The following is a 15739-nucleotide window of genomic DNA, read 5'->3' as shown; positions in this document are numbered from 1 at the left end:
CTGAAGGTGGAGATCTAGTAATCTGGAGGAATCCTTTGCACTTAAGACTCAGAAATACCAATAAATGCTGGTGATGAAATCCTAACTGTCCAGCAATGACTGACACAGATGTTATTTTTGCAGATAACAGTCTTATGGCCCATGAAGCATTAGTCATATCTTTTAAATAATTCAAGAGTATATTAATATCTCTCAACTGCCTTGTACTTAAGAGTGACAGGTTGTGCGGTTGACCTCTGGGGGGGGAGGGGGAAGGAAAAAAAAAAAGGAAAAAAAAACAACAGGGGAAAAAAAAGAGAAAATAAAGAGAGATTAAAGTATATATATATATATTCAAAACATGAGTTTACTTCAGGAACACCAGTTTTAAGTACCCAATCTTCAACTCCTTTTGATTCAAATGAAAGAGTTGATACAACTTGCATGGCCAGACAAGCCAAAAGATCTTTTGTTCTCCTCCTAATGTGAGTTGACGTAAGTTTCTTATGAAGAAAATAACATGAGTAAATTTGTTTCCTGGGTGACTGGTGTTAGTATGGAGTAGAAGAGCTGAGAAGGTTTCTCCAAGTGATTTAAAAAGACTGAGTATTTAGTCTGCCAGTTTAGTCTGCCAGTCTGCCAGGAAAGTAGCCTTTCCTGGTAACAGGCAGGGAACTTCTGTATCAAATGAAAGTTTCTTTTTAATGAAGTGCACTGGTTTCGTCTGATATATAAATATTTATTTATTTATTTATTTATTTTCCTAGTAGCTGTATGGTGCTGCATTTTGGACTTAGGGTGAGAACAATGCTGATACCAGGGAGATGTTTCAGTCACTGCCAAGCAATGCTCACAGAGCCAAGGTCTTTCCTGCTCCTGGTGCTGCCCAGCCAGCAAGGAGGCTGGGGGCTCCAGGAGCTGAGAGGGGACGTGGCCAGGACAGCTGGCCCAGGCTGCCCAAAGGGATGTCCCACACCATGTGGCGCTGTGCTGAACAGTTAATATGGCTGGCCAAGGTGGAAGGGACATTGCTTGAGGTCTGGCTAGGTGTTGGTCAGCAGGTGTTGAGCAAAAAAACAAATGTATTTTTTTGCTCAACAAAAACAAAAGGTGTTGAGCAGAAAACAAATGTACTGATGGGGAGAGTGGGGTTGGAAGGACCCATTTGGCAAATGGTGTTAAGAGAGTAAAGTCATGCCGTTTTCAGAGCAGGTCTGTAAGTCAGGCAGCCAAGGAGGGGGAATGGGACTGTATTGCTGCTTGTGTCATGCACCTCCCACTGCCTGATGTCTTCTGCCTCTCTGCCTTACCTCCCCCAGGACTGCACAGCATCCAAATTTCAATTGGGCAGGTCTTTGCATTATGGTGGACATAAATGGGATTGTGAACACCAGCTTGAGTTTGGTGATGTGTGAGAAGTGCACGTGCTGGTTAGTTGTTCTTTTGGTCCTGCTTTTGTGCTTTTGATGTGTTGCTGTTGTTGCTACTGCAGCTGGAGCAGAGGGTTGCTTTCCTCACCCGTCATGCTCTGTTTCTTGGCTGTAGAAGAGAAAATATTTTTTGTTGTTACTCTTCAATGTAGTAAATAAGAGTACTGTTACATCTGCCTTCTGCAGAAAGTAAGTAAAACCCTAGTTACTTTCACTCTCTAAAACAAACAAAAAAACACCTTCCCTCTCAATTGTCTGTTACCTAAGTAACAAGAAACACAGCCTCTCCTTCTTCGTCATCAGACAGCACTGTGAGATGGAGTGGAATTTGAAGATCCAGGCTATGGTTGTTTCACAAAAACTTTCACCAGGCACACAGAAGAGCATATGTCCTGGTAACCCAGGAAGTCAAAGGAACAGCAGCTGGTCAGAGGGAAAAATCTTTAGGATGCCAGGGATCCAAAATGGGATTTTATGGCCAAATGCTTATTTCAAATAATGTCTATGAATTTAAAGTCCACAAGTATATATATAATTATTTCCAAGAGCCATAAAATGATCTGAAGTGGAAACCTATATACTGGAGGCCAAATCCCCTTTATGGAGAAACTATCCCTGTCTGGGCTGTTTTAGGGTGGCACTTCACCCTGCAGGGACCAGCTGCCAGCAGCTCCTTGGCAGCTGCAGCCTGTGCCAGCTGTACCAGGGTAGCCCACAATTTCCTCAGGCCCTGGGAATGCAGTTGGGAGCTTCCAAAAGTCCCCAGTGTCCTTGCCTTGCTGTCTGAGACCTGGGGACGCAGCTGAGGACCTTCTGCTCTGTGTCTCTGGGGTAATACTTTTATTTACATTTAAACTGCATTTGGAAAGAGAAATGGTTTGATTGTCCCTTTTGGATCATTGCATTCCTCTGTATTCAGTCTGTCCTTTTCTACTATTTCAGGGAAGCAGGGGGAGGAGCAAGGTAGATACAGCAATTCTATTTGGTATCTGCTTTACAAACAAATATTCTATACAAATCACATTAGAAAGTTGACTTTGGACATATGTTGGAGCTTGGACAGGAATCTCTTGTGATTGACAGTAACAAATGGTGACATACTATTCAAGGAAAATTAGTATGTATCTGCTATGATGAGGGGTAAAAACATTATTGCTTATTTCCCCTTTTAAAAGAACCTGTATTTTTTAGACATAATTTTTTTCAATGTAGTTGCAGCTGACAGCACTGACAAGGTTGAATTTACTAATTCATATCTTCTAATCATACTCTGTAAAGAGGCTAAATTGCCTAATGGAGAAGCTCCCTGTTTTGATTTTCTTTTTAAATAATTATAATAATAATAATGAAATGGGTTCTTCATCTGCAATTCTGACTTTGATCTGCCCAATATTGTAGCTTGAATGAGGGAGAAAGAAGAAACACAAAATAAATTATAGCTATTGTTGAAACAAACATATTTTTCCTTTAAAATACAACATTTTCATAAATCTGGTTGATGTCAGGCAATTTCTTTCCTATGGCTGATAATTGCCAAAAATTTTTTTTATATTTTGTTCTCCTTTCTTCTTTATTCACCTCTCTGCATACTTGTGACAAATAACAGATGCCAGTATTCCTTGAGTATTTTGCATCACAGGTTTTTGTACTGCTGCGTGGGGGGACTGTCTTTGAGGCACACAAAACGTTAAACCCAGCAGCAGCCTTTCACATTTCAGGAGTCAAATAATTATTTTCAGTTGGACATAGTTGTCAATCCACTGCCAGGAGCGTATATCTATCCTATCTGTGGAAATGCACAGCTCAACCAGGTTCTGCTATCCCAAGGAAAACAATGACTTTGGAATAGCAGAAAAAAATGTGGTAAATAAAAGCACAGGAGACACATACTGTCTGCAGGATACTCTTACAATTTTTCAATCATACAATCTTACGGACATATAATCTGTATCAGACATAGGGGGGACATCCTGGAGAAGAAGTCCTTCTTTGCAGGAGAGTACTAAGAAATATATACTATTGTCTGGGCAGATTACCACACTGCTGTTTTATTTCAGTGCTTAGCCTGCAAGTTTGTTCTTATTCACTGCACTAAGATCTTCAGTGTCTCCTCTCAGAAGAGATAGGAAAGAACTAAAATCCAGATGGTCCTGAGATTTTGACTAGAGTTATTTATGAGGTGAATCCTTTGCTAATGTGGCTGAGGGGAGTCTATTCAAGTCTGTTTGTCTGAGAATGTGCAGTATATAACATAACAACATAACATAACACAGCAAACAACATAAAACAATCAGAAGAGGAAGTCACTACATGAAAATAAGATGATATTGCCCATTGGTTGTGGAGGTCAGACTGAGCAAATAGTTTTGAGCAACCCTGATAAGGTTGATATTAGTGAAGATACTTGGAGCTCTAGTTTTGCTTTTAAACAAAACAACTTGCTTTTAAACAAAAATTTGAAAAAGCAGTTATTTAAAAATTAAAGAAAATAAAGGAAAATAAATAAAGAAAAAAATAAAGAAAATAAAGGAAAGGAAAGGAAAGGAAAGGAAAGGAAAGGAAAGGAAGGGAAAGGAAAGGAAAGGAAAGGAAAGGAAAGGAAAGGAAAGGAAAGAAAAGAAAAGAAAAGAAAAGAAAAGAAAAGAAAAGAAAAGAAAAGAAAAGAAAAGAAAAGAAAAGAAAAGAAGAGAAGAGAAGAGAAGAGAAGAGAAGAGAAGAGAAGAGAAGAGAAGAGAAGAGAAGAGAAGAGAAGAGAAGAGAAGAGAAGAGAAGAGAAGAAAAGAAAAGAAAAGAAAAGAAAAGAAAAGAAAAGAAAAGAAAAGAAAAGAAAAGAAAAGAAAAGAAAAGAAAGGAAAAGAAAGGAAAAGAAAGGAAAAGAAAAGAAAGGAAAAGAAAAGAAAGGAAAAGAAAAGAAAGGAAAAGAAAAGAAAAGAAAAATCAGAAGGCATGCAGTCATCTTTCTCCAAAAGAGTATTTTTGACCAGGAAGTACACCAAGCTCATTAGAATATTAGAACAGTTGTCATTCAACATTTCTGTCTGAAGTAATTCATCTCATGATAGAGCCAACCCACATCTCTATTAACTTGTTGGCTACTGCTGTGTTCTTAATACAATTAACCTTGGATGTAGCTTTTCCTGAAGAAAAATACCTTTAAAGTGGCATTTTGTTTTAGCATCTTGAAAAGGGTCAGGTATGCCTTCTTAGATATTTTTTCTAAGAAAATAAATAGTTTTTTCTAAGAAAATTTCCAAGATGCAGAAATAAAGCCGCAACTATTGTTATAACATCATACTCATTAAGAATAGAAATAATAAAGTAGATTAAAGGAAAAGACAAAGTGCTAATGTTCATCCAAATGCATCTACGTTGACATGCTGAATAGATGCCCTCCCTGAACTTAGCTCATAGTAACACAGTGCAGCCAGAACAAAGAAAACTGAAAACACACTCCTAAATGAGGATGGCTACTTTAGCCTAATTTCCCTCCACTGTCTCTCTTCTTAGACCAATATCTTGTAATATTCTTGTTTCCTTCTTGTTGTTACATTATTATATTACAATATTCGTTTTGTAATATTCAAGCAGTTTTATAAATGGTGGGCCCTTTTGGATGTTAGAAATGGTTCAGTATTCAATCACACACACAGACTGAAGTTTTTTGTAGATATCAGTGATTTTGTAGTATAATGTCTAAATTGGGAGTATTGTCTATGTTGAAGCAGAATACTCAGCATCACAGATATTTTAGTCTGTACCTGCTGACTTTCTACCATGTTGCTTTGGAGAAATTTCTTTCTGTGAAACCTATGAAATGTCTCTATGAAATGTCTCTTAATGAGCTTGGAGCGCCAAGGTGATGTGACTCCAGGGTGTTTGCCAGCTGTCCCCCACCAAAGGATGATTTCAATCCAGATTATTCTGCCTACAGAGACAGGGCTTCATAAGTGTTCTGCATTTATCTGTCAGTAGTTCAAATTAAATGTAGGACAGGTCTACCACAGAGTTCAAGTAATTGTCTCCTACACATTAAAGAAGGAATTGTTTAAAGGTACTATGTATGCAACTTTCTCATTGAAAAATGATGCAAACTGATTTATCAGATTGTTTAAATTTTATGATTTACGATAATGTTTAAACATGTGGCCAGATTTAATCTATATCAGATGTCATATCTAAATCTTATTTTTTTTTCTGTGTCTGTACTTTGGGTGTACTTTAGCATATTCAAAATAAGTCTAATTTGGTCATCTTGATTCCAAAAATCTAGTAACGGCTATTCATGAAAGGAAAACAGTTATTTCAGAATTTTGCTAACAGTCCATATAAGGTAACAACTACATCTGATCAGGAATTCAAGAGCATCAGAATCTGAATTTGTGCTCCTATTCACACTGAAAAACACAGGGTCTTACCACCAGAGATGAAAGAAAGTCTCACCCGTAAGTAACAGGATTCTTAAATAAAACAAACAAAATAAAACAGCAAAACACAAAACAACAAAAACAGCTGATGTGCCGAACAAATATTAGTATTTAGTAACACTTAGCATTAGTATTAGTATTAGTAACACTTGAATCCTCTATTTGCTTCTGCATTTGTCTACACTATTCACCAGATTTGGTACCATTCACCCTCTCCCTAGCTTTATACTTTCATCCTATATTTAGTTCTTATCAGTTGATTGCTGAATATTTCTGATAACAACATGCTATCAGGATTTATCAGATACGAGATATATGGGAAGTAAGGTTAAGTATCCTTTCCTTGACCCTGCTGTGTTACTAAACGTGCACTGAGATATAAAATCTTTTTTTTTTTTTTTTCTTGGTTTGATTTTTTAGGACTGAACTCTGAGAATTCCTCAGTAGTGTATTAGAAGACAAACTCAAATATTGTTCTGCATTTTCTTTTTGAGGTTTACTGTTTCTCAAATGCTTCCCTGAATCAGTATGAAAGTCTCCTCTCATCATTCCCTAATTCAATGTGATGTATTGTCTTCCTCTATTCCCTTTGTAATAATATCAGTGTGGCAACCCAGGAATCATCTGCTACTTTGACTATATGAACAACACAACTTTTTCCAACCTAGGTTATTAAGTATTTTTCTGATTCTGTAATTCATCTAAAAGAATGAATCTGTGAAGTAGTAAACCTCGGACTATTCCAAAAAAAAAAAAAAAAAAAAAATACTGATTTTCTTTGATTCTTTAGTTAGGACTCTCACTGAAATGTACATTATCTGAGATCAAGACAAGTGGCAGACATCTGTGGCAGCATACTTCTCTTACTTCTCCCCTGCTCATAAGTGTTATTTTTTTCTCTACCCAGGCAGCTATAAACAGAAGCTTCCTTTTATTTTCTTTGACATGGACTTGAGTTTTGCACAAATCTCATGAGATGAATAACCTGCTGTTATAACATCCCTCCATCACCACTGAACCTGAGACCTGACCCTGGGACAGTTCTTTTACCGTGTAGCCTCTGTGAGGGAGTACCTATGGATAACTTGGGCCAAGAGCATTTTCTTCTTGTGCCTGAGACATGAAAGGAAGAAAATAAGGAGAAATTGTGTGATTCCAGGTTTGGATATTACCTTTAAGAAATAAAGTAGTTTCATATTTTCCATTTTTGTTTAAAAATGGTTTAAAATTTGAACAAGGAGGGAGAAAGAGTATTTTACAAAAGGAGATGTCATATCGAGTTATGCAGGTTTAGGTCAGGTTCAATATGTAGGCTAGGTCAGGTAATTAACCTTTTCTTTGTGTGATGAAAAGTTATACAGACTTTTTGCTGTGCTTCTGCATAATGTGGATTTCACAGATTAGCATAGAAGAAACTCCTAAACTTGAGCTAAACTTCAGATCTTAACAAAATTTTTAACAACTCCTAAGCTTAATTTTGAGGATTTCTCTTGTTCAGCTTCCTAAAGAAGAAAAAGAAGAAATACAATTTTTTCTATAATTTTCAGATGGTGATGTCCATGGTTCATGTCACACACAAAACCAGAACTTTATTTACATTCATTCTGTGTTTGTTTGTTTGTTTTTTCTTTTTCTTTTTTTTTTCCAGTGTTGTATTTATTGGAGATTATTAATACAGTCATTATCTCCAATAAATATGACACCCAGCTTCCTTGACTTTGATCCCCTTAGAGGCAGCAATCATATATTTTCCAATACTATTGCCGAGAGCTATACTTTTGTGCATATGACAGCTTTAGCCTGCTTCCAGAGTGAATGTTTTTCATCCAAGCAGTTCTCTTTCTGACCACTGGGCTGATGTTGTGTAAAATTGATTTCCAGCTGGATTCTCTCACTTCCTCTGCTCTTATATTTTGGTTTGAGAATATCAGCTTATGATTGAGAGGTGAGCAAAAAATAGCAGCAAAGGAAGTAAGGCATGGAGGCGAGAGGGCAGGTGGTAGAAGCTGAAATGGAATCAGTGAGGGACAGATAACATATGCAGTTGTACAAAGTGTATATGCCTGGATATATTCCACATTCTCAGGATCTTGTTACATAAAACAAAGACAAAATTCAGTATGAACATTTTCCCCAGTTCTCTCTTCTTGCATACCCTAACTGAGCCTTTATTATTTTATTTCATTTGAATGGTAATACAAGTGGAAGCAATCCTAAATTAACAATAGCTTCTCAATCATGATCAATTGAATAATCAATTAGCTCTGTGCTTGGTGTATTCAGCTGAGGAAATATTCTTCACATCTCATGCAAGTAGTATATCTGTCGAAATACAAGTGATCCAAAATATTTAATTGTTCATGTAAAATGGAACTGCTCCAGCAGAAGAAAGAGAAATAATTAAGAATGACAAGGTCTTTGCTCCTATGCCATGTATCCTAGTACACTTTACTAACCACTGAACTACTGTGGGTTGCTGTTCTGGTGATGTGAATGTGATTCCACAGAACATTTAGGTGTTCATAAAAAGAAAAAAAAAAAAAAACACAGAACATTTAGGTGTTCATAAAAAGAAAAAAAAAAAAAACACTTTTTGAAGGAATATGTTGTTGTCTAGAATCTTTTCATCAGCCTTAGTGAGGAGGATTTTCTGAAGGACAGTCTAAGACAGTCTAAGCAGTAAGGGAGGACGAGGAGGATGATGACAAAAGCACTGAATAGCAGGCATCAAGTAATCAAAACTTTGTGTAAAAAAATGTGGCCAGGAGAGCTGAAGAAGAAAAAGGATAGAGCAGTGACTCTAAACTTTGTCTAGCAAATGACTAACATTTTCAGACACGTGACAACTCTGAAGCGTTTCAGAGCAAAAGGAAGAAAAAATCCCGATGATGACTGTAAACCTCTGTTCAGTTCAGTGTGCCTTCACTTCTGCATCTTGTGCACTGGATAAACAGATTCCTTTCCTTATATTTTGCCACAGAGCCAGGTGCTTATATCTCCTGGTGGGAAGATGAGAAGTGCAAATGCCAGCCCGTGTAGCAAAGAAGAGCTGACTATAGGTTCCTAGTAAGAACTGTTTAAGATGGTTTCTGATTTCATGTGACTATGACATTTATGTAGAGGCATGCTGGCTTGAGGTTATTTTTCTGCTAATTTCACTTTCAAGCTCTTGCCCACATACATAATTTCACAGCTGTGAAATTGTAAGCAATGCAATGAATATATTGTTTTTTGTTTTTGTTTTTGTTTTTTAACTATTCTTATTTAAATTGTTAATATTGTATTCCATTAAATTGTTTTTAAAAGTCTATTTATTTTCAGCGTTATAAAAACTTGCTTGAATTTAGTTCAGAAAATCTGTGATTGTAATATTTTCTCTGAATCAGACCTCTGAAAAATCTATCCTGTTTAATACTTTTGCATATTACCTTAATGAATTTGCAGCATATAAGCTATTTATACTCTCGATGTTGTTCTGTGATACTTAGATGAATTTCACAGGTATGCACATAATGATGACAGCAAATCAAGAGAGGTCCAAAAACCGAAAAACAGAAAAGTTACCAATTTCATAAGTTTAAAGTAGTGTCTTTATTGGCTCTGTGACTGTGACTAAGAATCAAAGTGTAGAAAATCACCTAAATTTACCCTCCCCCTTAGGCAGCAGTAAGCTTCATAGGACCTTCCCCAAACCAAATAAGGCCAGGAAGAATGTGCTAAGCACTAAGTGAGCTAAGAATAAAGTTGAGCTAGGGTGGATAAGGTTTCTTTGAACTCTATATTTCATGTTTCCTGACATACCCCCCCCCAAAGAACTGTAATTATGTTAGCAAGGCTGCAGGAGCGTTAAACAGCTTTTTCCCTGTTCTTTTGCTTTTTGCTGCCCTTCTATGCCTTCCTGTCCTGATTAGAAATGGTTCTTTTTATTTTGTGTTTGTCATGTGCATGGTTCTTAGGATATTAGAGAAAACATGCTGAAGACTAACTGTGAGGCATGGCTATTTTTATTAGAAGCTGATACTTTAGACTGAGCTTTAAGTATTGCCTCTGGAAGGCCTGAGGTTGCCTGGGGAGGGCAGGAGTCTCCAGAGGAAAGAGAAAGTTCAGAGGGGCACAAAAGAAGAAGGAACAAAATTAGAAAAAGCAGAGGACCTCCCTCGTGCTCATTCTGAAGCTCCTGTAAAATCCAGAAACCCAGAAGTATTATCTAATCTGCCAGAGTACATATTGACCTTTTTAACAGAGTGATTCTTACCATCATCATCATCATGGCTGAGACTGCAGCAGAAGGTACAGTAACTATTTTTGAATATAATTAACCAAAAATGATATGTACTTTGACAGTGTAATTGAGCTGGTGTGTCAATATGATTTATTGTTCGTAGAATACAACAGGTTCACTCTGGGATCATTTAATCTGTTTATTGGTTTGTTTTCTTTTCTTTCACGTCTTTTTTTTTTTTCTTTTTTTTTTTCTTTTTCCCCTTTTTCAGTCCTGTACTCAAAGTTTTTACCAGTTACAGAAGCAAAATCTCTGTGCGCCTCTAAAAATAGCATTAGTCTCATATGCAGAGCAGCTCCATTGGAGTTGTACAAGAAGGGGGAAAGCCTGAATGCCAGGTGTTTCCACCCTACCCTTATTCAAGTAAACTTCTAAAAGAGTTGGTGAAATTTGTGTTGAAATAAGTATGCTTGAACTAGTCATGAAAGAATGAAAGTGAATTGTATTAACCAGTAAATGTATATCCAAAAATATGAATATTTCATGCACTTTAATATTTCCTGACCATTCATATTTAAATAACATTTTAGATGTGTAGCAATATTTTATCAACTACAATGAGACAGGGTCTATATTTAAAATGCAACCTTCTTTAATATTGATTTTTTTAGTTGAATTTCATTCCTTTTTTAATTTTTCCCGAGTGTAAATTACTCCGCTATTTATCTATTTAATCTATTATATTTATCTATTAACTATTTAATAATTAAATAATTAAAATAAACAAACAAAATCTAAAGGATTTTAAAACACTCTTCTTAGAGTTATTTTTGTTCTACTTGTCAAGTTTATGTGCATTTCAGTGTATGAAAGTTGTACTTTTCATCTTCCATTTTTTTTTACTAATATTTGTAAGAGGATGTGCATTAAACAATATTAGAGAGTGAACCGAATTAACTTCTAAATGATTCATGTTTAGACTATTCCAAACTGCACAATTCTTGCCTGATATCTGGTTAACCACAGCAAGGAGATAATGCAGGGATGTTTTTATGGTAACCAATTGAATGGATCTATAAACAGTTTCTGGCTGCAAATACTGCCAAAACAGGTGGGTCAGCATGACAGCCCTAATCTGAATGGTAGCACTAGTTTATTCGGATAACCTTAAAAAGATATGTTGGAAACATTGGTTACTTTGTAGGTGTTACCAGGATATCTGTGAAATTGTATTTGCTTTCCAAAATGTGTTCATTAACAACTTCAGTGTTAGAGGAGTGGTATGGAAATACTTATGAGGTACTTCAGGTGAAACAAAGCAAAAAATATCAAGATTTTTTGTTTGAAATTAATAGGAAACATAAAAAACTTTTCAGTCTGTAACTAACTTTTCAATCCTTTAGCTAATCAGAGAAAGAAGATAAAAGGCCCCTAAAATAAAGATAAAACACAGGGTCTGAAAACGTTTTTACAGTGCTTACAGGTGCTTCTTGGCTATTGCAGTGTGTGTCTGTTTTGTTTTTGTCTGTGTAAAGCAGTAGAGTTCAAGTGACAAGGGGCATCAGTCAGTTCCACAGTACCTGACCTTCAGCAGGACAGGTAAATTAACCAAAGAATGGTTTTTATTTTTTTTATTTTATTTTTATTTTTTTTTATATATATTTGGACTTACTTTGACTGGATGATTTTTAAACTTGATCCATGAGATGGAAATTTTACTCATGGCAGAAAACTAAGAATTAGCCTGGGGCTAATGTTTCACTGCAGTTTATTTTCCTCTGGGGCTACTGCTGGCAATCAGAAGGCAGTCTAAAAGTTCAGGTCTAAACTTCAGCAACTTATGGTTTGGACAAATAAAAATAAATTAAAATTAAAATTCATCTTGCTTCATACAATGCCTTATTTATTTATTTATTTATCTATTTAGTTATTTATTTTCATGCTACATTCCAGTCTATAATTTGCAGAGATCTTAATGACTTTACTAGGTTTAAACTGCTTGTTCCACGTTGTCTGTATTCTTATTTTTTTTTATGCTGTCAGCAACATCTCAGCTAGAGTGACAGGCTCTTTGCCCCCCAGGGTACCACACCAAGATGCTGACATGAGAACAGCATGGCATGGCAGCGACATGGCTCAACATGGCTGCTGGTTTAGGGGGATGGTCTAGCCATGGCAGACTTATACCTTTGCTGCACATCTCAGGAATCTTATTCTGACAACCCACAACAATACCATGTTCTATGGTAGGCAGATGCATGGATCTGATGGGGTGCTCTTTCAGGTCAGTATCACTATAATGACAATAACACAAAAGAGTTTTAAAATATAGCCACCAAGCAATGACTATTTGAATTGAAAGTCGCATAAGGAGATATGTGAGGACAGCAGTTTATAAATGTCCTGAGAAAGCTGGCAGGACCTAGGTCTCCTGCTGGTAAAAATTTAGGAGAAGATTCCAAAGGATTATCTTCAGCAACCTCATGTTACATGTAACTGCAACCACGGAATTGCACTATTAAAATGTGGAAATCCTTAAAACAGTATACAGAAGAAAGCTCAGTAGTGTTAGTAAGTACTTTGACTTTGCAACACTCTCAGGAAATTTATTTACTACTATTATTTTGGCTGCTACTGAGAATTCTGTAAATGTCAGGAACTTTGCCATGACCACTTAAGAGCTTGCCTAGAAAGCCACATGTATCTTAACTATTCTACTCTGCTGTGTTTATGAACATAAGGATTGGACTGGACCCCATGGCACATGCAGTTAGACCTGCCACCACTGAAATATGAATACAAAAACCTGGCATCTCTGAGAAATGGCTTCTACCAATGTACAGCTTAATCTGTATGTGCACAATAGCTGCAGCAGCTGCCTTATAATTGGTCCTTTCTAGCCCAATCTACAGCAGGTCACAGAGCAAGGCTGATGGCTGTCCCCTGGCATTTTATTCTCCCACGCACAGAAGAATGAGCAGAGACTTAGAAGCATGCAGAGCCACTACCTGCTGCAATGCACCGGAGACTGTGCACTGATCTAATACAGGGAGGTGAGAAGAGCAGAAAGACAAGGTTTCTCTGCCAGCTGTTTGTCTGCCACAACTTATTTCCCCAGTGGAGCAAGAGAGAAGCACACATCGAACAGAAATGTGACAATGAGTCACAGTTTGGTCCTTATTTTGTTGCTGAGAGCTATGCAACTAAGCATTTCCTCTTTCTTGGAGCAGGCTGCGAGGAAACAGGCAAGCCCTGAGGCTACATGCAGCTCATCAGTGACAAACTCCAAATTAGCTTCTGGATTTCAGTTCTTTTCTCCAGCTGTTTGATATCTATGGAAAGTTTAAAGATGTAAAATGTTTCAAAAGGCAGATTTAATATGATCTGTATGCTCGATGATTAATATGCATGAAACCTGATAATGTATGAGAAATAACACACAAGAGCCAGAGGGTAAAATCATAAAGACTTCATGAGTGCAATGGCCAGAAGCTAACAGCAGTCTTCAGTAGGTAAAAAGTTTAGCAAAGTCACAGTACCAGCAAGAGGGAGATAGGTGTTTCTCATGGTAATTAATGAATTACTGCTGACTACAAAAAGAGCCAACATGAATAAATTAGGCTAGATTATTCATTTTAATGGCTAAAGTCAGGTGAGGTTTTTCCTAGTCTTTGGTTAGACTGTTAGTTAATCATTGTGTTAGGAGATTTCTATAGAATTTATTTCTAATAAGAGAATTTCCAGTATCAAAAGGTATCACCTTTTTTCTGGCTTCAAGTGTTGATGAGGAAGCAGATAGCATACCTTTTGCTGGTGGTGAAGGAAAAATGGACAATTTTGGCAATGATTTTTTTTGAAGAAGTCAGTCTCCTCTCTCTCAAAAGAACCAGGTAAACTCAACAGCTGGAAACAAAAAGTCATGAAATCCAGGAAAGCCTGTAAAAAAAAGTAAAACTTCTGTGGTAACTGAAGTTATAAATTCTCATTAAAATTCTACAAAACTTAGATTTCTCCCTGCCTATGTCATGGACTCCTGAGCTGGTTGGTTTGGCTTACAGCCAGGGTACATTCTTGTAGTCTGCTGAGTCAAACACAAATGTGAACAAATTTTTAACCTAAATATTGGGTTTAATAATTAGTGGGCATTGTTAGGCACAATATCCATGCGTGCTTACTTGGTACAGAGAAACTCAAATATATCTTTATCTTAGGTACCTTATGCTGATTCCAAAATGAAACAAATGGAACCAGTCAGATTCTCAGAAGTGCCAATCAGGTAGCTAATCCTAGGGAAAAAAAAAAAAAAATCTAGTCTTTAAATGTGTTCAGTACTTTGTCTATAATGTAAACACCAAGTAATATTCACGCTGCTTTTTCTGCCAAAATTAAGCCTTCAAAATCTGAGCTTTGCTCTGGAAAGCAGAGGTTAGTTTAGGTTAAAACACATTTCATAGTGCAAGTCTGGCATCAGTGCAGGACACAGAGGACAGAGAAACCAGAGTTGCCCCCTTTGAGGAAGGTCAGGGAATGGAGAAGCTTTCCTTTTTGTTTTGATGCTAACATTGGCTGGTTTCTGCTCTGTTTAAGCAGATTGAACTAGTGCTCATTTTACCAGCTTAAAAGATATTTAAAGCAATAAAGGGTGGATTGTTTTAAATCACAATGATTGAAAAACCTTTTAAATCACCAATTTTAATCGTGATTTAAATCAGCAAACAAGAAACCTGGTTTTGAAAACAGCAATTTTAATCTTATTTTTTCATATGTTGTCCAGGAATAAAGAATGGAAAACAGAGACTGATTCCTAGATTACTAGTTCTGGTCACTCTATACAGCTTTTCTCATAACTCTGTGCCTTTTACTCTTAGAGGGAAAGAGAACATAAATATTTATCTATTAAACAGATCTATACTTAAGGAGACATTTAACCATGTTCTTAATCTTTACTTTTTTGTTTGTTTGTTTGTTTGTTTGTTTTAATGATAGAAAATGTTGAATTTCTTTCTTCCTAAATAATGGTTTTATTTTTACTTGTGATATCCATCAAGCTTCATTATGATGGAAGTTGGAATTCAATTATAATGGTACAAACCTAGAATTTTAAAACTATTTATTTGTGTACTATAAATATATATTATATATATGAGAAGTTAATTTTAAATTGAGCATGCTTTGATAAGCTAAATGTTTTATTAAACAAATATAGTATTATTTGTAATTTAGTTTCCAGCCACTGCATCCTACAAGAATATATGATAGAGCTCATTTTCTTTCACACAATATTTATTCAAAAATTAGAGAAAGAAAACTTTTTTTTTTTAACTAGTTACTTTTTTTAAACTTAGAATAAGATAATAATTGAGTTTAAACAGTTAAATAAACTGAAATGAAGAAAAAATTCTTTGTATTTACAAAAAAGTAATATTCTCAAATAAAGAGAGTAGCTTTATTTGTCTCTGGTCTGCTTAGCTAGTGATTTATGGCAGCTCAGTGATTTATTTAACCTTATTCACAGCTTTGATCACAGGTTTGATCATAGCTTTGCATTTAACTAAAATGTTACCATTAGAAAGTACCACAGGTACTTTCTAATTCCTTACCACAGGTTTTCTTAATTTCATATTTTATTTTTAAAAATATTTAAGGAAAACTTCAGTTTGTGATTCAGAAAGAACTAACTCTTA

The 15739-nt window shown here is 36.0% G+C and overlaps 1 protein-coding gene across 17 annotated transcripts in view; it reads left to right on the top strand.

Annotated features, from left to right (window-relative positions):
• Positions 1-2120: 2120 nt before the first annotated feature.
• Positions 2121-15739, top strand: part of TRDN (triadin) — a 243505-nt gene continuing 229886 nt past the window's right edge. For 11 of the 17 annotated variants that reach the window (XM_084515250.1, XM_084515244.1, XM_084515241.1 and 8 more), the window contains exon 1: positions 9623-10123. In XM_084515250.1, coding sequence (XP_084371376.1) covers positions 10102-10123 — 22 coding nt within the window. In that variant the 5' untranslated portion in view covers positions 9623-10101. Of the gene's footprint in view, positions 2241-9621; positions 10124-15739 lie in introns of those variants that run through there. The other 6 variants (XM_084515255.1, XM_084515248.1, XM_084515247.1 and 3 more) reach the window with 4 other exon arrangements.

The sequence above is a fragment of the Aythya ferina genome (genome assembly GCF_964211825.1).
Source record: "Aythya ferina genome assembly, chromosome: 3".
NCBI lineage: Eukaryota > Metazoa > Chordata > Aves > Anseriformes > Anatidae > Aythya > Aythya ferina.
Note: the sequence above shows the minus strand (reverse complement) of the source record. Positions and strands in the feature narration are given on the sequence as shown.